The following is a 27,013-nucleotide window of genomic DNA, read 5'->3' as shown; positions in this document are numbered from 1 at the left end:
CTCTGGTGAAGCTGCAGGAACGGCTCAGTGCCCAGAGGAGGAAGGTGAACAAGGGCCTGGGGGAAGGAGGTACAGGCCTAACACTGGGGTGCTGGGTACCTCGAGAATGTACCTTTCCCTCCATGGGCCTTAGTTTCCCCATCTGCAAAATGGGGTGCTAATACAAAGTCCAGGAGAAGGTAGAGGGAGAGATGGCATCATTGGAAGAGCTAGTTTGGGAAACCTAACCAGGCAGCAGTCAAGGGAGGGGGCGGGCAGAGACAAGGGTCCCAGAGGAGTGTTTGCTCTTCCTGGGGCACAGCTGTTGCCAGGCTTCCAGGGGGCAGGCCCAGACACAGCTGTCAGGGTGGGGTGGGGGTGGAGGGGTTGCTCTCTAGGCAATCACAGCTGTCCTGGCTGGGGCGCCCCAGGGTTCCAGCAGCAGGAGGGAAGGGTGCAAGCTGAGGGCTGGGTGGGCCTGCTGAGAGCCTGTGATGGTTAACCCCTTCCGGAACACAGACCACAGCCAGCGGCCCTGTGTGATGAGGGCGAGATCACCGCATTTGCACCCGTGTGGGACCGTGGCTCCAGCTTGGTGAAGACTGGCTTCTCAGGCCACATTTCCCTCCATCATGGACTGGCCCCCAGCCTCACCCCTACCAGAATGTGAACCACATCCAGGCCCCTCTGCCTTCTGAGCCCCTAGCCTGGGCTCACAGCTCCAGTACTCATAGGCCTCTCTTGCCTCTAGACCCCTGATCAGCTTAGGGCAGGTCCCCACTCCTTTTCATTGTTCCTGTACACCAGTCTCACTGCCGGGACACTCAGAGGGCCCTAGCCCAATCGCCCCATCCCTGGACCCCTCCAGCCATATACCCCACCTTTCCCCATCCCATATATCCAACATTCCAGAGAGGGGCCGCCACAATAGTGGTCCCCCGACATCTTCCATGTGTGACACCCGTGTGGCCCACCTGCCAGGCATCGAGCTAGGCATGGGGGCAGTTCCACAACATGCCCAACTTCAAGGGCATGTGCTGTTCCACTTGGCGGCTTGAGACCTCACTACGATCCTCAGTGGACATGGCTGCCTAGTCCTTTGTCACCACTGAGGGGCTCAGGGCTGGGGAGCTGGACAGCAGCCACTAGCGTCCAGGCCACCTGTTGGTCTCAACTGCTGCAACAGAGCCATCCTGTACCAGAGCAGGACCCCAGAGAGGCGCAGGGCCTGGCTTTCAACTGCCAGGGAAGCCACAGCTGGCTCTCACCCTGCTCCCGATCTCCCAGCTGTGGCCTACCAAGCCCTGCTCTGAGTCAAACAGAATCCACCCCTTAGGAGGCTCCCTGCCTGGTCCCATTTCTCAGGGCCTCCTCCCTCCAGCACTGGGGTGGCCTGCACTAAGCACCAGCGCCACATGGTGTGACCTCAGCCCCAGTCCTGCCAGTCTGTAGGGACTATTAAATGTTCACCTTAATAGAATTAACACTCCACAGCAGGGCCAGGCTTGGGAGCTCACATCTGTAATCCCAACACTTTGGGAGGCTGAGGCGGGAGGATCACCTGAGCTCAGGAGTTTGAGACCAGCCTGGCTAACATGGTGAAACCTTGTCTCTACTAAAAATACAAAAAATTAGCTGAGTGTGATGGCATATGCCTGTAGTCTCAGCTACTCGGGAGGCTGAGGTGGGAGGATCAGTTAAGCCCAGGAGGTTGAGGCTGCAGTGAGCTGATTGTGCCACTGCACTTCAGCCTGGGTGACAGGGAGATCCTGTCTCAAAAACAAAAAAAAAACAAAAAAAAAAAAAACAAAAAAAAACCCCACAGCATACTCCTAAAGCCCCAATACAGGTTATCTTTGCTCACTTCAGCACAATCAGAATTCAGGAACGTAGATGGACTTCACAGAAACCAATGTCCTGTCCAGGGCAGCACTGCCTAATACCCTGGCATTGCAGGGCAGAAGCAGGAGACACCACCCTTGCCCCCAGCACCAGGAATAGCAAAGTGGGGTGGGAGGGGCCTCTGGGGCCCATAGCTGCAGCTCAGGAAGAAGCTGGGCCTCTCACGGGCACCGTGGGACAGGGCAGCATAGGGAAGGAAGGGACCTAGTCAAGCACACGGCTGTGGGTGTCCTTGGCTTGCTCCTTTCTTTCCTAAGCTGCAGGTTACCTAACTGTGAAACAGGGTAACACCTCCTACACTGTGTTCAAATCTTGGCTCTGCCATTTACTACTGGGACCATGAGCAAGTTCCTTGTCACTCTCAATTTAACTTTTTTTTTTTTTTTTTGAGAGTCTTGCTTTGTCACCCAGGCTGGAGTGCAGTGGGGCAATCTCAGCTCACTGCAGCCTCTGCTTTCCAAGTAGCTGTGATTACAGGCACACACCACCACACCAAGTTAATTTTTTTTTCTTTTTTTTTGAGACGGAGTCTCGCTTCTTCACCCAGGCTGGAGTGCAAAGGCACAATCTCGGCTCACTGCAACCTCTGCCTGCCGGGTTCAAGCGATTCTCCACCACGTGCCATCACGCCTGGCTAATTTTTGTATTTTTAGTAGAGACGGGGTTTCACCATGTTGGCCAAGATGGTCTCAATCTCTTGACCTCGTGATCTGCCTGCCTCGGCCTCCCAAAGTGTTGGGATTACAGGTGTGAGCCACCACGCCCGACCTAATTTTTTTTTGAGACAGAGTCTCACTCTGTCACCAGGCTGGAGTGCAATGGCGTGATCTTGGCTCACTACAACCTCCGCCTCCCAGGTTCAAGCGATTCTCCTGCCTCAGCCTCCTAAGTAGCTGGGATTACAGACATGTGCCACCACGCCCAGCTAATTTTTATATTTTTAGTAGAGACAGGATTTCACCCTGTTGGCCACGATGGTCTTGATCTCTTGACCTCATGATCCACCCACCTCGGCCTCCCAAAGTGCTGGGATTACAGGCATGAGACACAATGACTTTTTTTTTTTTTTAAGAACAGGGTCTTGGCCGGGCGCGGTGGCTCAAGCCTGTAATCCCAGCACTTTGGGAGGCCAAGACGGGCGGATCACGAGGTCAGGAGATCGAGACCATCCTGGCGAACACGGTGAAACCCCGTCTCTACTAAAAAATACAAAAAACTAGCCGGGCGAGGTGGCGGGCACCTGTAGTCCCAGCTACTCGGGAGGCTGAGGCAGGAGAATGGCGTAAACCCGGGAGGCGGAGCTGGCAGTGAGCTGAGATCTGGCCACTGCACTCCAAACACTCCAGCCTGGGTGACAGAGCGAGACTCCGTCTCAAAAAAAAAAAAAAAAAAAAAAAGAACAGGGTCTTGTTTGCTCTGTCACTCGGGCTGGAGTGCAGTGGCACAATCATGGCTCACTGCAGCCTCAGACTCCTAGACTCAGGCAATCCTCCTGCCTCAGCCTCCCAAGTAGCTGGGATTTTAAGTGCCTGCCGCCAGGCCCAACTAATCAAAAAAATTTTTTTTTTTAGAGACAGGGTCTCACTATGTTGCCCAGGCTGGTCTCAAACTCCTAGCCTCAAGCAATCCTCACGCCTGTTTCCCAAAGTGCTGGGGCTACAGGCGTGAGCCATGGCACTGGCAATTTATCCTTAGACTGGGAGTTACACCACCACATTAGTTCACCAGGCTCCGCAGCAACACTTCCCCTCTCCCCAGACCTCGTCTGTCCTCAGGGATATAGAACAACCTCTGTTGCACTTGGGGAGAGAGTATTCTAGCAAAAACCAGAAAAGCCTGCCCTCTAGTTTGAACTACCTTCAAAGCTGGCGGCAGAAACCATCTTGTGAATGGCGTCCCTCCCCCTGGGGACACAGTCCCTTTCAGTCCAGTCCAGGCTCTGGACTGTCTATTGCTCGGTGGTGGTGCCTCTTGCCCCGCCTGCCCACCGAAGCTGTGGCAGCAGCATGGGGCAGCCCCAGGAGTCACACCACACCTCACTGAAGCAGTCGCTGTAGAGGGCCCAGGCCACTGTGAAGGTGGAGGAAGAGGAATGGGTGCAGACCTCAACTCTCCCTGCACACAGCCAGCAGGGATGAAGGAATGGCCCCAAGCTCTCCAACTGTAGCCATTTACCCTTCAGCAAGGGGATGGCCATTCCAAGAAGTTTCTGCCTGGGATGAAAACACAGCCTTCAAGGAACAAATAACTTGGGGGGCAGAATTCTGTCACATGGGAAACTGGCCGTGTGATTCGCCAGGCAAATTGCTCTCCCTTCCCAAGGGCTGTGCTGCCTTTCTTTGGGCCTCAAACATAAGACAGCTGCACAAATCTCAAAGATAAGAAAGCTGCCTGCAGGTGCGCCCCCGCCCACAGGGGAGAAGCCACAACATGCCACGGCTGGGACCCGCGGAACAGGTATGACCCCAGCTCCTCTTTCCCCAGGTGTTTGCTCTGCTAGGGCACGAACACTCCATGTGGATCAGGGTCTCCTGCCCCCTACTCCAACAGATACAGACCGCCAAGCACAGCACAGTGGGGCAGCCCTCCACAGTCCACAGAAAGTACTGAGCTCCAGCTCCCCTGCTTGGGGAACAACCTGCATTGCTCCATCTGTCACATTAGGGGGTCACAGCCTCCACCAACTCATAACTCTCCTGCCCCAGCAGGCCTGACAGGAGCTACCCTTCCTTGGAGCCTCTGTCTTCTGTGAATGGACGGAAGAGGGCAGGAATCTTAAGAGACAAAGAATATTTTGAGTAACCCAATAAAGTCAGAGGAAAGAAGCACTCTCGTCTATTCACCTCCCACACACGGGGACTGAAATTTACATTTGGACACAGATGTCAAATGTCACAAGGCTGGCTTGGGACTTTCTTTCCAGGATGCAAAGCAGGCGCCCTTCAGAACACCTTTGACCTCTATTTAGAACTTCTGGGAAGTGGCACAAACACATACATTTGGTCTCTGTTCCCAACTCTGGCTGCTTGCCTCAGACAGCCTGAGGTTTTCTCTGGCATGGGGCCTCTTCACAGGGCAAGGCATGGGGCTATCATAGCCACGCACCTTCTGATGTTCGGGCCCAATGTTGGGACAGGCTCAGGGTCCAAAGCTTCCCAGATTCACACTGCCCATGGTGCCCCAGCATCAGGAAGCCATCTCAGCAGCTGAACAAAGTGTCTTTTATTTGTGACATACAAATACAACCAATGCAAAAAGAGATCACTTTTTCCCTTTGATTCCAGTGATAACAAGCTGCTAAAGAAAAATATATATATATCAAGAAGGAGTTTATCTTCCGAATTTCTTCTAAAAAAAAAAAGGATTAAAAATAACCATTCACATGTCCTATACATACTTGACACCAACAAAAATAACCTGCCATAGGGTGGATGTAACTAAAATTAAAAAAAAAAAATCTTAACATGCTCCAAACAAACAAACAAACAAACAAAAAGCCTGGTACAAGAGGCCTGCTATGTGTTTGTTTTTGTTTTTGTTTTGAGATGGAGTCTCGCTCTGTCACCTAGGCTGGAGTGCAATGGCATGATCTCAGCTCACCGCAACCTCCGCCTCCCGGATTCAAGTGAGTCTCCTGCCTCAGTCTCCCGAGTTACTGGGATTACAGGCCACAACCACGCCCGGCTAATTTTTGTATTTTTTAGTAGAGATGGGGTTTTGCCATGTTGACCAGGCTGGTCTTGAACTCCTGACCTCAGGTGACCCCGCCTGCCTCAGCCTCCCAAAGTGCTGGGATTACAGGTGTAAGCCACCGCGCCCAGCCATGCCTGCTACGTTTCTCAAAACCAAGACCTGGGGGAAGTGGAGAAAGACAGATGTTTTGGAAATGAATGGGCTCAACACCAACGAGAGTGATTGCGGGTCTCAGACAGTGCCTCTCCCACCCTAGTCCCAAGCTCCTGAGGAACCCTTCGGGACATGGCCTGCAGAGACTGGGGTGAGCAGGGTATGGCACCAAGCACCCATTGACCAGTTGATGCCACGCATCCAGTGACTGGAAAGAGACAATGTACACTGAACTCACTTTACAAGGGATGAACACGGGGGGTTCCTTTTGGTCCCCTTGAGTGAGAGGTATCAGGAATCCATGATCTAAGACAATAAATATTTATCATCTGTGCCCTTTGAGAGACAGGGACCAGAGAAAAATCTCTTCCTAAAGATGCTCCTGTGGTTTCATGATTCTTAGGAGTCTACCAAACCCCTCCAGCAATGTCATCTCTCCCTGGGATGAAACCCATCAGGAGACAGCAGGGTGAGGCAGAGGCAGACTTATTCCAGTGTAAAGTCGCAAGGCCCTCTCTAAGGAGTACCCGGTCCCACTGCTGCCCATGAGGAGTGGTGCAGAGTGCTCAGCAGAGGGGCCAGGCTGGGTGAGGGAGTCCCTCTGTATACAGGCTCCTGCACCAGCAGGAATCCAGGTGAGAAGCAAGGACCACTCTGGGGAGATCTGCCAAGACAGACTGCCGGAGTCGGGCAGAGGGTAGGATGTGAGCAGATGCTGAGGTCAGAGGGACCAACAGACCTCCGTGAGATCAACTTCACAAAGGCTGGAACCTTTACGATACTCCCCAAAGCAGAGCTCAGGGATATCCACAGGAAGCTGTTAGGTGCTTTTTCCTTGATAAGGATTTGGTTTTTCTTCCCTGTAAGAGGAACAAGGTCTAGAGATCAGGATGAGCATTAGTTCTGAGCCTGCCTTTCTATCCTATGAGAGAAGAGGAAGGCTTTCTCCTTCCCCTGCTCCAGCCTGTTACCACAGGGTGACACCAGAGAGAAAAGCAGCTGTTTTGGCCACTGAGAGGCATTCCTGCTGCAGCCTGAGCTATGGCCCGGCTGGGCCACGGCAGTGGCACTAGTGCCTCACTGAGGCAGTGAGGGGCAAAGCTGAGGAGTGCAGGCAGAGGGGCCTGCTGCTGGCTGGGGGCTCTCTGAAGAGGGAGGGTGACTGCAGGGAGGGGTGCCCTACCCTTAGAGAGCTATCAGCACCAAGAGATGAGAAGAAATGGGAGTTAACTATATGAGAAACGAGAAGTCCTTCTGGGGAAGATGAGGGGCTCCCTGATGTTATTCTCCCCTTGAGACTAAGAACAGAGGTATTTGGGGGTAGACGTGAGAGGCAGAGGAGAAAGAACGGTGAGGGCTGGCAGACAAGAACAAGCAAAACCTCTGGCTTTCTTCTATGAATCAAAAGCTCAGGTCACTGCCACGAGACCAGGAGGTTAAGCTTAGAATGCAGCAATGTCCAGGAGCCTAGAGAAGCAATCATCCCCATGGCGGGTCCCACAGAACACCTCGTTCCTGGTCCTTTCAGCCTCTCTCTCACTGACAGTGATGGAGAGAGGCAGTCTTCCTCCCAGAGTCAGCTGGTCTCAACATGAGCCCACTCCATGAATCCATAAAAACAGCTGGAAAGAGCTTTCTTCACTTCCCTGCATCTTGGCACAAAAGATCTTCCCACAGTCTCCATAAGAGCATTCCATCTGCGAAAGTGTGAGTCTCTCTGAAGCCTCCCTCTATGCCCAGATCTTACACCCTATGTGCTCCTCTTTGGGGATCAGCAAACCCCAGACCCAGGACTCCAGAACTTTCATAAAGGTGGGCATAAACATTCCATTTGTCCAAGTGTATGTGTAAGGGGAGGGGAGGTTTCCAGGACTCTAGGAGCTGCAGAGGTGGGAGAACCTCCACTGCAGGCCCCAGGAGCCAAGTGAGGAGGCAGCCACTGTGGAGGATGAGCTTCACTGCCAGGCCCCACCCACTCTTCCCTCTCTCTTTCATTCCCTCCTAGCACTCTGGTCTCCTAGGAGAGGAGGAGCAGCTCATACCACTTCTCCCCAGGGTTCTGTGCTCTCAGGGTGCAGCCTGGTACGTGCAGGGCTGGGGAGGCCACAGCTCCGAGGACACCTGGCAAACGGTGAGACCAGGAAAGAGGAGAGGCCTTAGGAGAGAGCATTGTGACTTGAAAGTGGCTCTGAGAGTTCAGTGGCAGCAGCCACCACAGTGCCCACCCGCGTGGGAGTGCTGGCTGTCCCCAAACTTGGTCCTCCGGCTCAGGATCTCATAGGAGCAATCCTCCCCACAGCAACCGGACATGCTGGGGGAAGAGTCATCAATTTCAAATCTGCAAGGCAGGCAGGAGAAAAGGGTTGGTGGCAGGCAGCTGAGTGCCTTCCTCCCTGGCCTGAGAACTCTTCCACCAGCCACAGTGATGAGACCCTTAGGACAAGGGTGCAGGAGGTGGACAGCTGACCAAGTCAGAGAGCACTGCCATACCGTCTCCCCAGACCTGAACCCCCATGACCACTGGACCATGAGCTCAGGCATCAGGATGAGTGTGGGCCAGGACCAGAAAAATGGCCCTGGGAAGGCCCACCTACCACCCAGAAGGGCCCACACCCAGCTCCTTACTGCAACGCTTCTCTGAAGAACTGGTAGGCGCCATGATTGTGTTTAAATACTGTTAACATAACCTTCTTCATCTGTGTGCTAGAAGAAAGCAGAGCAAACACCTTTTAGAAAGAGAAACATGGCCAGGCGAGGTAGTATGCACCTGTAATCCCAGCACTTTGGGGCACCAAGGCGGGGGGATCACTTGAGCCTGGATGGTAGAGGCTGCAGTGAGATATGATCACACCATGGCACTCCAACCTGGGTGCCAGAGTGAGACCCTGTCTCCAGAAGAAAAGAAAAAGAAAGAAAAAGAAAAGAAAACAGAGACTAAGGTCGTGCTTCCTTTCCTTTCTGTCTTTGTCTGTTACCCCTTTTCACCCGCACAAGTGCTCCTAAATTTGGCCTCTAGCCTCTAGAGGTCTTGGACCCCCTCGGCACTCACTGCTTCCCCCAATCACAGGCTGATGAGACTGCACAGGCATCAGCCCTGACCAGATGGGCTTCTTCCAGAGCAGGGATCTTTCCCACTTCTTCTCTGTAGCACCGTTACTTAGGCACAGAACGTGACACAGATTAGGAACTCAAAAGATGCTCGCTGGCCAGGTGTGGTGGCTCACACCTGTAATCCCAGCACTTTGGGAGGCTGAGGTGGGCAGATCACCTGAGGTCAGGAGTTCAAGACCATCCTGGCTAACATGGTGAAACCCCATGTCTACCAAAAATACAAAAATTAGCTGGGCATGGTGGCACATGCCTGTAATCCCAGCCACTTGGGAGGCTGAGGCAGGAGAATTGAACCCGGGAGGTGAAGGCTGAACCCAGGAGGTGAAGGTTGCAGTGAGCCAAGATCGCGTCATTGCACTCCAGCCTGCAACAAGAGTGAAACTCTGTCTCAAAAAAAAAAAAAAAAAAAAAAGATGTTTGCTGTGCTGAGCTAAACATGCAAAATCTGGAGTCATAACAAGGCAGGGAGCATCTTACTGAGAGGGTTCTAAAACACCTTTCTCCCAAAACATGCCTATGAGCTTCCCCCTCCAATGAGACTCAAAGAATAGCAAGTGCCTTAGCGGTGGCTCCTTCCAGTTGAGTGCTATATGGGTCTCCTAAGAAGGGAGGCCTTACCTGTTGGCCATGAGCTGTAGGATCTGTATAAGGAACTTCCCCAGGCCTTTCCGCCGCACCTTGCTTTCCAATTGCACTTCATAGCTAGGTGAAGAAAGGAGAGGTGAGCGTGCAGGATGGGGCATGAAGAGGCTGTAAGGTCTGGCAGAGGAGCTTGCAGTCCTTGGCAGCCCATAGACCTAGGTAGGTCCAGGGCCTTTGTCACCTGGCTGGAGTGCCTGTACCATCACCAGGGTCTCTCTCCCCTACCTCCCCCAAGCCATGGCTCCTACCAGTACAGGACTTCATCCCCACACTCCACGTCAAACCGGAAGTGAGAAAAGGCAACAGGGACGGAGCTGTTTTCCCATGCGATGAGGTACCAGGCTCGGTCATCTGTCATTTCCTCCCGTTTCTCTCGGTCCTTCCAGCCCCACTCACTCTGCTCATACCTGGGGAATTTGGGAGCAGTCAGACGGGAAAGCTGGGAGAGGAACTAGGCTCCCCTGGTCGGGACACGCTTACATGATTTGCATATTCGTTTTGGTCAGGTCGAAGGCCCAATCCACGGTGGCTGGCTCCAGTCCAGACACTCGCTTACATTCAATGGAGACATTCAACCTGAGAAGATGACAGGAGGTGTACGGAAATGGTTACAGCTCTCCTGCCAGGGCACTGCTGTTCCTCCCTTAAAGTCTACAGGGAGGAGGGCCCAGTCGCAGTTACTCTACAGAGAAAAGCCTACCCTGTATCTTCCCCAGCATGACTAGAGAAGGTGCAGGGGCCGGGCGCGGTGGCTCAAGCCTGTAATCCCAGCACTTTGGGAGGCCGAGACGGGCGGATCACGAGGTCAGGAGATGGAGACCATCCTGGCTAATACAGTGAAACCCCGTCTCTACTAAAAATACAAAAAAAACTAGCCGGGCGAGGTGGCGGGCGCCTGTAGTCCCAGCTACTCAGGAGGCTGAGGCGGGAGAATGGCGCAAACCCGGGAGGCGGAGCTTGCAGTGAGCTGAGATCCGGCCACTGCACTCCAGTCCGGGCGACAGAGCGAGACTCCGCCTCAAAAAAAAAAAAAAAAAAAAAAAGAGAAGGTGCAGGAACCAAGTCTTTCAGGCTGAGATTAACAACTGTGGCCACACTGCCCACCCCCCAACCACAAGGCCCATTTCCTGCCTCTCCAAGCTGCCTAATCCGCCTCAGCAATTTGTAAACTTCTTGTCCCTCTCTGCTCCCTCTTTATTCTTTTCCTACCTTTTCTGTCTCTTCTGTACTTTGTTATAAACACTCATGTCTTCTGTTATTTACTTCCTGCCCTTAGACATTTTTCCTGTTGCTGTAATTTCTGAACTGACTCCTCACTGGGCTCCCACGGGACCCCATTCCTTTTATCTACCAATTGCGCCTTCAAAACCACTGGGTGACCCTAGGTCCTTCAAGAAGACTACGGCTCAACACGCCCCACCCCACCCCAGGAGTCCTGCCTGCCTCATCTGGGGAATAGGGAGGGATACTCTCAGCTGATCAACAGGTTGAGGCCGGCACAGTGGCTCACACCTGTAATCCCAGCAATTCAGGGAGGCCAAAGCATATGGATCACCTGAGGTCAGGAGTTCAAGACCAGCCTGACCAACACAGTGAAATCCCATCTCAACTAAAACTATAAAAAAATTAGCCAGGCATGGTGGTGGGTGCCTGTAATCCCAGCTACTCGAGAGGCTGAGGCAGGAGAATCGCTTGAACCTAGGAGGCGGAGGTTGCAGTGAGCCAAAGTCATGCCATTTCACTCCAGCCTGGGCAATGAGAGCGAAACTCTGTCTCAAAACAAACAAACAAACAAAAACGGGGTGAAGCAGACTCCAGCCCAACACTGTTTTTCTAAACCCACAAATGCTGTAGGTGTTAAGATATCTGTTTCTAAATGAAATTTAAGTAACAGTTAAACTCCTTGACCAATCTGTGAAATCACATTCTTTAGATAGCACTACATTCTGAAAGGACTAGAGACAGCAAACCCTAAGCCTTTAAAGAGCTCCCGTATCAATCTCTCAGTGACCTTTGATACAATCCCCAGAGGATATGCCCACTGGAATCCCATCACTTCTACTGACTGGCACGCCACATTTGCTCAGCCTTGTAAATTCAGAACTTCCTGCCCCTAAAGCATCTTCCTTTCTTTATCAACCACTTAGCCATCACAGCTGCCCAAACATAGCACTGCGTCTGTCTTAACTATAAAATGCCCAGAGCTGGCTGGCAATGCCTGTTTTGGAGCTATTCCACATTTCTGGAAGTCAATGGAAATATGGAATATGAAAACACTATGAAGCCGGGCGCAGTGACTCACGCCTGTAATCCCAGCACTTCGGGAGGCCGAGGCGGGCGGATCACCTGAGGTCAGGAGTTAGAGACCAGCTTGGCCAACATAGTGAAATCCCGTCTCTAATAAAAACACAAAAAATTAGCCGGCATGGTGGCGGGCACCTGTAATGCCAGCTACTCTGGAGGCTGAGGCAGGAGAATTGCTTGTACCCGGGAAGCAGAGGTTGCAGTGAGCTGAGATCACGCCATTGCACTCCAGCCTGGGGGACAGTGCAAGACTGTCTCAAAAAAAAAACCAAAAACACGATGAGATATCACAATATGGGATCTCTAAAGTATGTCAAAAGCCTTTCCAGGCTGGGCGCAGTGGCTCACGCCTATTATTCCAGCACTTCGGGGAACTGAGATGGGTGGATCACGAGATCGGTGGATCACCTGAGGTCAGGAGTTTGAGACCAGCCTGGTCAACATGGTGAAACCCCCATCTTTACTAAAAATACAAAAATTAGCAGGGCATGATGGCATGTGCGTGTAGTCCCAGCTACTCGGGAGGCTGAGGCAGGAGAATCGCTTGAACCCAGGAGGTGGAGGCTGCAGTGAGCCGAGATTACGCCACTGCACTAAGCCTAGGCACAGAGCAAGACTCTGTCTCAAAAACAAAACAAAACAAAACAAAACTCACACCAGCTGCTACTTACTGAGCTGCATATATTCTTTTTCTTCCTTAAAAAAAAAACTTGCAAATTTGGCATCATCATCCTATTAGGTAAGAAAATGAGGCTTGAGGAATATGAGTGACTTCTCCAAGTAGAGTTAGTAAGACGTCCAGCTACAATTCAACCCCCCAGCACAGAGAAACCAGAGCCCCTGTTTATCCCCAAGCCAAGATGTTACATTCTGGAAGCACAACTCATCAATAGCATCTCAGGTAAGGCAGATTATGCTTCCTTTTTTTTTTTTTGAGACGGAGTCTCGCTCTGTCGCCCAGGCTGGAGTGCAGTGGCCAGATCTCAGCTCACTGCAAGCTCCGCCTCCCGGGTTTACGCCATTCTCCTGCCTCAGCCTCCCGAGTAGCTGGGACTATAGGCGCCCGCCACCTCGCCCGGCTAGTTTTTTGTATTTTTTAGTAGAGACGGGGTTTCACCGTGTTAGCCAGGATGGTCTCGATCTCCTGACCTCATGATCCGCCCGTCTCGGCCTCCCAAAGTGCTGGGATTACAGGCTTGAGCCACCGCGCCCGGCCCTATGCTTCCTATTTAGAAACCAAAAGGACAAAAAAAAGTGAGGGAGCCTTCAGTCCAGAGCCTATAGGTAACTAGATCAGTAATAATAACAGCAAACAGGGTGAGGGTTAAAAATTTACCTACTGGGTACACGATCACTATTTGGATGATGGGTACACTAGATGCCCAACTCCACCATTACACAAAATATTTGCACGTGTACCTTGCGAATCTAAAATAAAATTGTAAAATAAAATAAAATAAAATAACAGCAAACACTTATCTAGCTTTTATTATGCTCCAGGAACTAATACTTTACATCTTATTCTCCTGATAACTCCATGAGAAAGGTGCTATTATTAGAACCATTTTTGGTTTTTAGGTTTTTGTTTCGTTTTGAGACAGAGTCTTGCTGTCACCCAGGCTAGAGTGCAATGGTGCTACCATGGCTCACTGCAGCCTCCATCTCCCAGGCTCAAGCAATTCTCCCACATCAGCCTTTTCAGTAGCTGGGACTACAGGCATGTGCCACCATGCCCAGCTAATTAAAAAATATTTTTGTTTTGTAGAGACAGGGTCTTCCTATGTCGCCAGGACTGGTCTTGGACTCTTGGGCACAAACAATCCTCCCAACCTCTGCCTCCCAAAGTGCTGGGATTACAGGTATGAGCCACCACACCTGCCCCAGGCCCATTTTTAACTAGAAAATTGAGGAACAGAGAGATTAGGTAATTTGTTCAGAGTCAGTTGGGCACAGCATTTTAGGAGGCCGAGGATCACTTGAGGACAGCAGTTTGAGACCAGCCTGGACAACGTAGGCGAGACCCCTTCTCTACCAAAAAATATTTTTCTTTTTAAAGAAAAAGAAAAGTAATTTGTTCAGGGCCAATTAGCCAGTAAGTGGCTTTTAATAATTATACTATATACTCAGGGAAAGAGCACTAGATTGGAAATTAAAAGCCCCCTCAGCTGTCAGGTGAAAACCCCATAAACTCAGAAAGCTCATTTGACTCTCTGGACCTCAGTTTCCCATGCATTAAATGTGAGTGTCAGCCTACATAATTTTCCAAATTTGTTTCAGCTCAATGATTCTTTGCATAGAGAGAATAATCAGTCCTGAAGAGACATGAGGCCGGGTGCGGTGGCTCACACCTGTAATCCCAGCACTTTGGGAGGCTAAGGCAGGCGGATCAGTTGAGGTCAGGAGTTCGAGACCAGCCTGGCCAACATGGTGAAACCCTGTCTCTACTAAAAACACAAAAATTAGCTGGGCGCAGTGGCTCACGCCTATAATCCCAACACTGAGAGGCTGAGACAGATGGACCACGAGGTTAGGAGTTCAAGAGCAGCCTGGCCAAGATGGTGAAACCTTGAGTCTTACTAAAAATACAAAAATTAGCTGGACATGGTGGCAGGCGCCTGTAATACCAGCTATTCGGGAGGCGGAGACAGAGAATTGCTTGAACCCGGGAGGCAGAGGTTGCAGTGACCCGAGATCGTACCACCGCACTCCAGTCTGAGTGACAGAGCAAGACTCTGTCTCAAAACAACAACAACAAAAAAAAACCCACAAAAATTAGTGAGGTGTGGTGGCGCGCACCTATAATCCCAGGTACTCAGGAGGCTAAGGCAGGAGAATCAGCTGAATGCAGAAGGCGGAGGTTGCAGTGAGCCAAGATTGCGCCACTGTACTCCAGCCTGGGTGACTGGGCAAGACTCTATCTCAAAAAAGAAAACTTTATCTAAAGAGACATCGGTCTGAGATTAAGTGCAATCTTTGCTCATTTATGGATTCTTCTGCCACCCTACCTGGGGGATTTTATATCAACAGAGGGAACGAGCCACAGTTTCTGCTTTTTCTTTTTGTTTTGTTTTGAGATGGAGTTTTGCTCTTTTTGCCCAAGCTGGAGTGCGATGGCGCTACCTCAGCTCACTGCAACCTCTGCCTCCCGGGTTCAAGTGATTCTCCTGCCTCAGCCTCCCAAGTAGCTGGGATTACAGGTGCCCGTCACCACGCCCGGCTAATTTTTTTTTTATTTTTAGTAGAAATGAGGATTCACTATGTTAGCCAGGCTGGTCTCGAACTCCTGACCTCAGGTGATCCAGCCGCCTTGGCCTCCCAAAGTGCTGGGATTACAGGCGTGAGCCACCACGCCCAGCCCTGTTTTTTCATAAATATGAAAAAACATTTCTATGAAGAATGAGAAAATTTGTGTCTGAGGAAGCCTACTCTGGAAAGGAAATTCCTGAAGACGCTCAAGGAGACAGCAGTTGGTAATGCTCAATGTAACTCACCCGTTTCTATCATATTTCTTGAACACTGGGAAAGCCTCCAGAGGGTCTCCGAGCTGTGGAGGGAAAGAAAAGAGGAATGGCACAGACAAGTGTGGCGGAGGTGCAGGCCCTGTCCCAAGAGCTGTTGTCTTGGAGTGGGATGCTGTGGGGATCCACAACGGGAGACTAGCTTCAGCCCCAGGAGCAGCCTCCCAGAACCCTCCATTTGCCTAGCTCTGAAGTCACATGTGCAAGGAAGGCTTTGGTGGGGAGGCCCATGAGAGTTAAGTTTGCCATCACCTGACAGGGCAAGAGGAGACTTAACTGGCCTGTGGGCATACTACCTGCTCACAGCACAGCTAACCCAAAGAAGAGAGGCTACCTGATCTGCCACACACATCTTAAAAGAAGCCTCCACTGACTTCACCTGGTTACAACTCCAGATGGAAAATCAAGTCCCTGAGCCACATCCTTAAAATGAGTGTTTACCATGAGTGGGTTAAAAGAATGATCAAAAAATGGGATACTAAATGGAGGCAGAGGCTGAGCGCTGTGGATCACGTCTGTAATCCTAGCACTCTGGGAGGCCAAGGTGAGTGACACGCTTGAGCTCAGGAGTTCAAGACCATCCTGGCCAACAAGGTCAAACCCCATCTCTATAAAAATTACCCGGGTGTGGTGGCAAGCACCTATAAGCCCAGCTAATTGAGAGGCTGAGGTGGGAGGATCGCTTGGGCCCAGGCAGCAGAGGCTGCAAGGTTGAAGTGAGCCGAGATCGCACCACTGCATTCCAGCCTGGATGACAGAGGGAGACCCTGTCTCTCAAAAAAGAAAACACAATTATCTAGACCCTCCTCTATCCATAAGGAAGAAGTCCCACAGGGAGGCAGCCGCTTCACTGGAATCCACATTTTCCCAAACACCTGGGTCAACTGCCAGCGCCAACTCCCAGCACACAGATATGAGTTCAGTTCCCTGCACAGCAAGGAGGCAGTGTGGGTGGGTAGTGTCACAATTCTGCCACAGGGTGGCGACAAAACAAGTCAAATTATAAACCAAGTTGAAGTCCCAGGAGGCAGGGACTGGGAAGAAAGGGAGAATCACCCTGTTGGCAGCGTCCACTTTGGCACAAACGGCATCCATGGCTGCTCGCTCCTCCAACCGCTTCTGCTTCTTCTCCTTGGCTTTGCTTGACTTTCTCTGCAACGGAGGAAAGCAACATTAGCTGGAAGGGCTGTGGCCAATAAAACACTGACTTTCCCTTTAAGGAACCGAAGGGCCCTGCATCCACAGACCTGGCCCAGTGGCGAGAAATTTCCCGCCTCATCTGCCACACGTTCGGAGGGGCGGGAAAGACCCAAGCAGGTCATTTTGTAGTGGGGAGTCCTCAGAAGTGACCAGACTTCTCAGCTTCCCTTCAGGAAGAGCAGTGGCCTTCCCGACACAGACACTGTGGGGATGCTGCGAAACAGCTGACAATGCCTGCAGCAGGCACTTAGTAAATATGCACTCACCCGCTCCCTCCAACACCCAACTTTAGGCACACTGAAGACCGCTTGAGGGGAGACGGCATCTGAGGTAGCCGCTGACGGCTGTTCCTAAGTATGTTTATTCAAAGCCTTTTCAGTGTCTTCCAGCGTTGGGTGACAAAGATCTGGTTGGCCACAGCTCCTGTGGGAGCTGGGTCTCATTTCAAGTGGGGGACACCATGTTCTGACTCAAGGACATCAGAGCCATTCCCAGAAGCCCTGCTCAGTTTAGGCCAACGAGTGGCAGGCACACTACACACCCAGTGACAGGGCAGAGGGCAGGGGCCCAAGGGGTTCACCTCAGGACAAAGATGACATATGGCCAGCAAGACGAAGCTACAGGCACACAGGCAGCAGCGGGGCAGCAGAGGAGCAGCAAAGTGGGGATTCTGCTGGCATAGAACAGCGAATGGCAAATTGCCATAACTGCTTCTAGATTAGGTCCGGTTTTTAGGCCGATGTGAGATTCTCTCAGGCCTAAGACCTGCTCACCCTATTGTGAAAAGCCGGGTAACACAGGGCAAGAGCCAGGCTCTGACACCTGGCAGGCCTCATCTAAAGCCTCCGTTTTTTTTTTTTTTTTTTTTTTTTGAGATGGAGTCTCACTCTATCGCCCAAGCTGGAATGCAGTGGTGAGATCTCGGCTCATGGCAGCCTCCGCCTCCTGGGTTCAGGCGATTCTCCTGCCTCAGCCTCCCGAGTAGCTGGGATTATAGGCACATGCCACCACCATGTCCAGCTAATTTTTGTATTTTTAGTAGTGACAGGATTTCACCAAGTTGGCAGGGCTGGTCACTAACTCCTGACCTCAAGTAATCTGCCCGCCTTGGCCTCACAAAGTGCTGGGATTACAGGCATGAGCCACCGCTCCAGGGCTGTCTAAAGCCTCTTCCTGCTCTCCACCCACTGGAGTGCTAGGAAGAGGCACAGCACTTCTCCGAGCCTCCCCCGGCTTGATGACTGGGGGTTTTAATGAGGGTTAATATGGCATGTGTTCAATAAAAGACTTCTCATTCTCTCTCCCCAGGACAACCAGAGAGCACAGGCATGCAAAGCGCATGCACCACCCAGCTGGTCCCCAGAAGGCACCCCAAAGGCACTGGTAAGTTGGCTCTGTTTTTTACCAATAGAGCAGCCTCTTTTGACACCCCCCCCATACACCCCTCTTTCCCCTGAGCTCTCTGGAGAGGTCTGACAACCCTCAATTGCATCTAGCCCTGACACAGACTGGCCCCAGGAAAGGACACTCAGAGCGATGAACTTTCTGCATGAGTTGAAAAACCAGCTGCCGGGGAAGTTCTCAGAATCAATTCTACCCATGATTTTCCAAGGAATAACACTGCTTACCTCCTACTTTAATCAACCAAGAAGCAAAAGAGTTCAGATACCAGGAACTCACAGGGATTGCTCTTACAGCTGCAAACTCTACCAACACCAGCTATTAATTATCTCATGGCTGAGCGCTGTGTGGAATACAGGCAAGATCTCACATCTTACCTCCCCAGAGGAAGGAACAAACCAGAGAATGGGCTGTCTTCACAGGGCTGGACTCCTGGGACAGAACTCCCTTCCCTCTACCATGGATGGGTTTAGAGCATTCATCTTTTTCTCTGGAAATTTGGGTTTCAAGACGACACTGAGATACAGCTTGCAAAGTACCTTTACAAACATTATGTTTCTTTTTTTTTCTTTAGTTTATTTTTTTAGAGATAGGGGGAGTCTCACTGTATTGCCCAGGCTGGTCTCAAACTCCTGGGCTCAGGCGATCCTCCTGTCTTGGCCTCCCAAAGTGCTGGGATTACAGGTGTGAGCCACCACACCCAGCCTAGGTTGTGTTTCAATGACCAGGGCAGAAACTATCACTTCCCTTCACACAGTAGGAAACTGAGGCTTGAAGAGACAATGTGACTACTCAGTTCTGCAGTGAATAAAGGGCAGAGGGGAGACTCAATCCCAGGGATGGGCTGCAGATCATGTTTGTTCCACCGGCCACACTGTCCCCTACTAATGCACCTATGTCCTGCATAATGGACTTCCATTCCGTCATCAACAAAGATTCTTGCACCCTGCTACGATAAGGCCTGGGCGTCAGAAGCCCTCAGCAACTACTCGGCAACTCCTTTCTCATTGCCTGGCTGGTCTGGTAACAGTGTGCCAACACAGTGCCGCTACAGGCCCTACCCTCTGCACTGAGGCAGAGGTGAGGGACAGAGAAGCCTCGGATGGAAGGTGTCCAGGGCTGCACCACGGGGCAGAAGAGCATAAGCTTTGGCGTCAATCAGACTGGGCCTATGCTCTTCCTGACACCCCCAGAATGACTTGTGAAAGCAACTCCATCTCCATGAAGATGGGGGTGCAAATGCTGGCCTTTTGGAGCTGTAAGGGCAGGTTAGAAGCAGCACACCTTGAGAGCAGGCACAAGCTCCCTGACTCCACCCTACACGCTTGCTCTCTTACACAGGGCTCAAGGATCAAAGGTGTTGCAGGGCAAGGGTAACGCCCAGAATCCAGAAAGCACTGAAGCCTGGGTTCCCTCCATCTCATTTCTAAGCATGAGCAGTAATTCCCAAGCACAAGCAGCAGGAGGGCCAGCCGGGCCTCTAGATTTGTGGGCTCATTCATGCAGACCTGGCAATCCTCAGAGCAAGGCCTGGGGCTGCCATGGCCTGAGACTGCGGTAACTCAAGAACCCCAAGCTCTGCTGCCTGCCCACGGGGCAGGAGGCAGGGTGCAGTCAGCTGGGCCAGACAGGCAGGGAGGGGCCGCACTAAGAAAAGTGGTCTCCTGTTCCAATGAGCTCTGCCCCTGCCTTGTGGAGGTAAGGCTGTCCTACAGGGACACAGGAAAATGCTCCTAATTAAAATGGGTAATAAGCACAGTGAACAGTAAAGCTCATTGTGGTTAAGTGTCTTTTCCAAGGGAGCTTTGTATAGAAAAAGAGAGTGCAGGATTTTGAGTCAAAAGACCTGGATTTCTCAGCTTTCACTTACTAGCTGCGTGACTTCAGGCAAGCTACTTAAGCTCTTTTCGGTAAGCTGCTCAAAATTTCTGACTCAGTTTTCTTTTCCATAAAATGGGGCTCGCAATGCCTACACCAACAATCGCAACAATCGCAGGAGGGGACTTCTGTTTACAAGAACCTCCCTCAGACCTTCTGCTAGTGCTTTAATAAAGGTACTGATCCAGGCAGTGGCTCATGCCTGTAATCCTAGCACTTTGAGAGGCAGAGGCAGGCGGATCACGAGGTCAGGAGATCGAGACCATCCTGGCTAACACGGTGAAACCCTGTCTCTACGAAAAATACAAAAAAATTAGCTGGGCGAGGTGGCGGGTGCCTGTAGTCCCAGCTACTCCCGAGGCTGAGGCAGGAGAATGGCGTGAACCCGGGAGGCGGAGCTTGCAGTGAGCCGAGATCACACCATTGCACTCCAGCCTGGGCAACAGAGTGAGACTCCATCTCAAAAAATAAATAAAATAAAATAAAAGTGATTGATTTTACTCTTCACAACCCAGCATGGTAGGTGTGACTACTTCTTTGATGAGAAATCTGAGGCACAGAGAGTTTACGGAACTTGGAGGGTCACAGAGCCAGTGAGGAGAGTTCTCAAAGTGGTCTCTTCCTTCCACTCCCTCTGACTCTCCCCATGAGGTGAGGGTAGATCCACTTTATCCGCCTATATTCACCCAGTGCTCACCAAACAGCAGGTACTCAGTTCATATCTGCTGAATGAATCATCCAAGATCCAAATCCACATGTGAACCCTAAAATCACGCTCCTTCCACCATGTCACAATTGCATTTATATGGCATTTTTTGTTTTAAAGTGTTACATAAATGTTTTCATGTGCAGTGCAAAACTCCTTCCCTTACTATCCCCATTGAAAAAATAACTCCACACACAGTTCTATGACTGGAAGGGGTCATAAAGACAAATGAAAAAAAACCACCCAATCCGGGCATGGTGGCTCATGCCTATAACCCCAGCACATTGGGAGGCCAAGGTGGGTGGATCACCTGAGGTCAGGAGTTCAAGACCAGCCTAGCCAACAAGATGAAACCCCATCTCTACTAAAAATAGAAAAAAGTAGCCAGGCATGGTGGTTGATACCTGTATTTCCAGCTACTCGGGAGGCTGAGGCAGGAGAATCACTTGAACCCGGGAGGCAGAGATTGCAGTGAGCTGAGATTATACCACTACACTCACGCCTGGGCAAAGAGCACAACTCCATTTAAAAAACAAAAAAGGAAAAGAAAAGAAACATCCAGATGGGAGGAGGAGGCACCTTTCAGAAAAGGAATTTGGCATCTTTTAGATTTTCAGTATCAATGTCTCCATCCCATATACTATCCATTATCCAAAAAGAACCTGTTTTTGATGAAGCAAGAGAAATATAAATTCTAATTCCTGAAAGACGACACGTGTGGCAACTAGGACACATGTGTGGCAACTGAAGAGAAAGCCTCCATCTGAAGCCTCACTCAGCCTGAGGCCAGGCTCTGCCACACGGTGACCCACAGTTGTGGAATGAGGGTGATGAGACGGTTCTAGCTGTGTTTCAGGGAGAATTCAAGTCTCTCTGTTACTGTGAATTTTAGGCCAGAAGAGACTTTGTAGGGTCTCATGTGAGAAACACATCTGTAAAGTATAAGATTGAGGCCCTAAAGGACACAAGGATTGCAGAATCTCTGGGGCATATTTCTTTTCTCCCTCACCCTGTCTTATGGTGTTGAGGGCCTGCTATTTCCACCCAACCAACAAGGAAGTGTTGAACTAGAACGGCATGTTACACTTCGTGTTTTCTGCTTAATCTGCAGTGGCCGCTTCTGGTTAGACAGTTACTAAGCGACACCAGGGACAGAGGTTTCATTTAGTTTCAACAATGGCTGCGTCTAGGACCTTCCACCAAAATTTAGGTTAAATATGCCTAAGGTCTCTAGACTTGGTTTTCTACATATGAAGTACATAATATCCAAAATTATTTGTTAAAACACGATGACTGTTTTGACATGGAGTAGACAACTATTTCTGTCTAATAAGTTGATTTATTCAGTCGATAACTAGTGGAGTGAGGGGGAAAAAAAACTAGGTTAACAACAGTAGGGACAACCCAATGGGTTAAAAATAGCACAAATCTATTTTAGATCAGTAAAGTGAAGGCTGAGGATACAGGCAAAAATAACAGCCACTACTTAGGAGACACCTCCTTAGCAATCTACATCCATTATCTCACTAAATATTCACTACTACCCTAAAGGGGAGGTGTTGGCATCCCAATTACAGAGGTGAGGAAATTCAAACACATAAAGGCCAACTCACTGGCACAATATTATACGCCAGCAGCGAACACGGGGCTGGAATTGAGGTACCTCGGACGCCAAAGTCAGGGTTCCCTTAAGGTGATGGAAATTCCATGTAAATACTAACATAGGCCTGCGTGGTGGCTCACACCTCTAATCCCAGCAGTTTGGGAGGCCTAGGCGGGTGGACCATCTGAGGTCTGGAGTTCGAGACCAGTCTGGCCAACATGGTGAAACCCTGTCTCTACTAAAAATACAAAAATTACCCGGGCATGGTGGGGGGCCCCTGTAATCCCAGCTGCTGGGCAGACTGAGGCAGAAGAACCGCTTGAACCCAGGAGAAGGAGGCTGCAGTGGGCCGAGACCGCGCCACAGAACTCCAGCGTGGGCGACAAGAGCAAAACTCCAAGTCAAAAAAAAAAAAAAAGAAAAAAACGAATGCAGCCAATACTAGGAAGGGCGTTATCTTTTCAGGAGGGTGACTGATACTGCTGTAATTGAGACTTAGTACGGTGAACGTGTTTCTTAGCACAGAAACTTGCAAATAACTTCTGCCATGCCCTATATCCCTGGAAAGTGAACTAAAATGCACCTCCAGGCTGCCGGCACGGAACAGGTGGTCAATATCCATCCGCAGCTGGGCCGCCGCCCCCGCCTCCCCGCATCTTCCCCTCTCACCTGCACAGCCCTCCCCTTGCAAAAACACCTGCTCTACCAAAACTCGTAACAACCCTTTGGTCATAAGAACCATTCCACTGCAACCAGAAGCGGTGACGGCAGGAGTCTATGGGAAAGGAAGGCTGTGTTTATCAGGAGCAGCAGGAACCTGGTGGAGAGGCTTCGAAAGAGTGTAGGGGAACTGGCTTCGCTGAGACTGGAGTAGCGGGAAGCGCAGTGGACTGGGATTCGGGAGGCCCAAGTTGGGGTCTGACGCCCCCGCCAGTGTGACCTTGGCTAGGCGCCTTCTTTCCTCTGGGCCTCAATTCCCTCCAAGCCAGGGTTGACCACGGATGTGAAAAGCGACGAAGCTGGTGACAGCCAGGTGATGAGTGACCCCGAGAGAGCGGGAGGCTAACCCCAGGGTCCACGCGGGGGACGGGGGTGGGGAGGCCGGTAACGGGTCCGCGAGGCAGGAAGGGGCGGACGTGATGCTGGGGGCGCCGAGGGGGTGGGGCCCCGGACAAGGGGCTCTCCAGAGGATTCCCGGGCTAGGCCTAGCGTGGGGACCCTTAGAATAGGGGAGTCAGGTCATGTTGGGGTCAGGGGTCACGTGAGGCTGGAGGGGGTCGGGGTCACGTGAGGGGGTTTAAGAACAAAGGGGGCGAGGGTAGCGAGGAGCGCCCCTGGACCTCCCATCTCCTCTCTCTGCCTCACTCACCCCCATAGCGGCGGCGGCGACCCTCAACTCCTTCTTCACACACTTGCCGGCAGGGAGGCGGCAACGGCGGAGGCGGCAACAGCGGCGGCTGCAGAGCGGCGGACCGCGCACGGCGCATGCGCCTCGCAGCTCCCCCGCGCGCCCTGGTACCGCGCCGGCGCAGAACCGGTGTAGGGGGATTGGGGAGCCGGCGCGCAGGTGGAGCGCCTGCTAGGCGGGCCGAGGGTCAGGGACCAGAAGGAGGCGGGAACGCGGAGGAGCGTCGCGCCAGGAATGACGTTCGGCCAGGACCCGCCCCCTCGCTGGGCTGCGTCTGTAGCTATGGCAACGGCGGCGCCAAGCCTAGCTGCTGACCCAGGCCGTGAGCAGCGAGCGAGCCGCTGGGAGCCGGGTGGGCGGCAGCACCTCTCCTGCAGCCAGCGACTTCTTGGCCAAGCGCGTAGCAGCCGGCGGCACAGCCACCTTCCCAGACGGCCAATCGCGTCTTGACCTCTGAAGTACCTGCCCCTCCAGAGCCCCAGCGCGCGTAGCGGAAGTCTTTGGAAACTTTCCCACCTTCCAGATCTTGACTCTTGAAATTCCTTTTCTAACCAGAGTCCTGTTGTTCATTCATTCGTCTTCTAACCATTCATTCCCCATCCATTCATTCACGTTCTCAATAAAAATTAACTCGCGGCTGGGCACGGTGGCTCACGCGTGTAATCCCAGCACTTCTGGAGGCCGAGGTGGGTGGATCTCTTGAGGTCAGGAGTTCGAGACCAGCCTGGCCAACATGGTGAAATCCCGTCTCTACTAAAAATACAAAATAGCCGGGCGTGATGGCGTGCACCTATAATTCCAGCTACTCGGGAGGCTAAGGCAGGAGAATAACTTGAACCCAGGAGGCGGAGGTTGTAGTGAGCCAAGATCACGCCACTGCATTCCAGCCTGGGCGACAGAGCAAGACTGTCTCAAAAAATAAATAACTCGCATCTAGGAGGTGCTGAGCCCAGGGGGCACAGAGGGGAGCGAGGTGCCATCTCAGCGCCACACCTCAGGGTTTAGAGGGGAAACTGTCACGTAAGCACTGTTTAGGAGGGAGTGGATGGTGCTGTTAGAGTGAACACCAGGCATCCTGGACAGTTTTAATTTCAGCCCATCCCCAGCACACCAGAGTAACGCCAACATGATCCGAATCCAAACCGCCGGGGGGCGCTTCGGCAGTGTGCACACCCCTGCAACCTACCCCAGAATCTCCAGGGGTGGAGCCAGAGTCTTCACTTCCTAGTGCTCCCCAGGTAGGGTCTTAGACACGAAAATCAGTGAAATGCCGCACAACACTTAAGCTTCATGGACTTTTTCAGGTTTTGCCCATTATTCCATCTTTTTTTTTTTTTTTTTTTTTTTAAGAGACAGGGTCTCGCGGTCGCCCAGGCCGGGGTGCAGTGATGCAATCACAGCAATCACAGCTCACTGCAGCCTCGACCTCCTGGGCTCAAGCGATCCTACCGCCTCAGCCTCCTGAGTAGCTGGGACTACAGGCATGCACTACCACACGCAGCTCAATTTTTATTTATTTATTTTTTGTTGAGATGGGGTCTCACTGTGTTACCCAGGCTGGTCTCAAACTCCTGGGCCCAAGTGATCCGCCCACTTTGGCCTCCCAAAGTGCTAGGATTACAGGCGTCAGCCACTGTGCTTAGCCTCATTATTCCAACTTTAGTGCTCAGTTCAGTGGTAGCCTCAGCAACATTTATCCAGTGCCTAGTGTATGCTAGGCATTGTTCCAAGCAGCAAGGAAAGCAACAATAAGAAACAGAATAGGTACCACCCTTGTATCCTGGAAGGAGGAAACCGATAATAGATGAAATAAATAGGTAACAAATAAATAATATACATAGTAAGTTAAATGAGACAGGCTCTAGAAGGAAGAAAAAGCAGGGAGAGAGGACAGGGAAGGTCAAGATTTATAGTTTTGGCCTGGCACAGTGGCTCACACCTGTAATCCCAACACTTTAGGAGGCTGAGATGGGTGTATTGCTTGAGCTCACGACTTTGAGACCAGCCTGGGCAACAGAGTGAGACCCTGTCTCTACAAAAAAATTAAAAAAGAAAAAAAAATTAGCCAGGCATGGTGGTTTGCACTTGTGGTCCCAGCTATGCGGGAGGCTGAGGTTAGAGGATTGTTTGAGCCCGGGAGGTGAAGGTTGCAGGGAGCCTATAGCACCACTGAACTCCAGCCTGGGTAACAGAGCCAGACTTGGTCTCAAAAAATAAATAAATAAATAAAAGCTGGGCACGGTGGCTCACGCCTGTAATTCCAGCACTTTGGGAGGCCGAGGTGGGTGGATCACGAGGTCAGGAGATGGAGGCCATCCTGGCTAACACCATGAAACCCCATCTCTACTAAAACTAGTCAGGCGTAGTGGCAGGCACCTGTAGTCCCAGCTACTCAGGGAGGCTGAGGCAGGAGAATGGCGTGAACCCAGGCGGTGGAGCTTGCAGTGAGCCAGGATCGGGCCACTGCACTCCAGCCTGGGCAACAGAGCGAGACTCTGTCTCAAAAAATAAAAATAATAAAAATAATAAATAAAAAGGCCGGGCATGGTGGCTTACGCCTGTAATCGCAGCACTTTGGGAGGCCAAGGCGGGAGGATCACTTGAGGTCAGGAGTTCAAGACCAGCCTGACCAACACAGAGAAACCCTGTCTCTACTAAAAACACAAAATTAGCGAGGCGTGGTGGCACATGCCCGTAATCCCAGCTACTCGGGAGGCTGAAGCAGCAGAATCACTTGAATTAGGGAGGCGGAGGTTGCAGTGAGCCAAGATCGCGCTATTGCACTCCAGCCTGGGCAACAAGAAGGAAAATCCATCTCCAAAAAAAAAAAAAAAGGCTTATAGTTTTAAATATGAGGTGATACTTGAGTCAAGATCTGAAGGTTAGGGAGCAAGTAATGAGAATGTCTGGGGGAAGGGCACTGCAGACAGAGGTGGGGCCTAGAACCACCCTGGCTTCTGGGTTGAGATGAGAATGTAGGGACAAAGTCAAGGAAGGACAGTCCAGGCTGGGCAAGATGGTGGCAGGATTATAAATCCCTGCACTTTGGGAGGCTGAGACGTGCAGATCACTTGAGGTCAGGAGTTTGAAACCAGCCTAGCCAACATAGTGAAACCCCAGCTCTACTAAAAATACAAAAACTAGCCATACATGATGGCGGGTGCCTATAATCCCAGTTACTCGGGAGGCTGAGGCAGGAGAATTGCTTGAACCCAGAGCCGAGATCGGGCCACTGCACTCCAGCCTGGGTGACAGAGCAAGACTCTGTCTCAAAAAAAAAAAAAAAAAGGAAGGACAGTCCAGAGGCCACTGCTATAATCAAGGCAACAGATGAAGCCGCCATGGCTGAGCAGCGGCGGAGGTGGGAGAAGGACATCGAAGGTAGAGCCTACAGGACTTACAGATTGAGTGTGGGGTGTGAGGGAAGGAGCGGAGCCAAGATACCTTCGTGGTTTTTAGCCTGAGCTGCTGGAAAAATGGAGAGGTGAAAGGAGCTGGCTTGAGTACAGGGAAGA

General features: G+C 51.5%; 1 protein-coding gene across 2 annotated transcripts; it reads right to left on the bottom strand.

Annotated features, from left to right (window-relative positions):
- Nucleotides 1–5,080: 5,080 nt before the first annotated feature.
- Nucleotides 5,081–23,857, bottom strand: NAA40 (N(alpha)-acetyltransferase 40, NatD catalytic subunit). 2 transcript variants are annotated; one of them, XM_010376816.2, is made up of 8 exons: nucleotides 23,460–23,857; nucleotides 16,359–16,454; nucleotides 15,276–15,328; nucleotides 9,961–10,056; nucleotides 9,729–9,887; nucleotides 9,457–9,540; nucleotides 8,353–8,430; nucleotides 5,081–8,065 (listed from the first exon to the last, which is right to left on the bottom strand). In XM_010376816.2, the coding sequence occupies exons 1-8, from the start codon at nucleotides 23,463–23,465 to the stop codon at nucleotides 7,924–7,926; spliced, it is 714 nt and encodes a 237-aa protein (XP_010375118.1). In that variant the 5' UTR covers nucleotides 23,466–23,857; the 3' UTR covers nucleotides 5,081–7,923. The 2 variants fall into 2 exon arrangements, with proteins under 2 accessions (XP_010375118.1, XP_030774575.1); XM_030918715.1 differs by lacking the exon at nucleotides 15,276–15,328.
- Nucleotides 23,858–27,013: the final 3,156 nt, after the last annotated feature.

Source organism: Rhinopithecus roxellana, chromosome 15 (genome assembly GCF_007565055.1).
Source record: "Rhinopithecus roxellana isolate Shanxi Qingling chromosome 15, ASM756505v1, whole genome shotgun sequence".
NCBI classification, from domain to species: Eukaryota; Metazoa; Chordata; class Mammalia; order Primates; family Cercopithecidae; genus Rhinopithecus; species Rhinopithecus roxellana.
The sequence above is the reverse complement of the archived record's forward strand: the minus strand, read 5'-3'. Positions and strand labels throughout refer to the sequence as shown.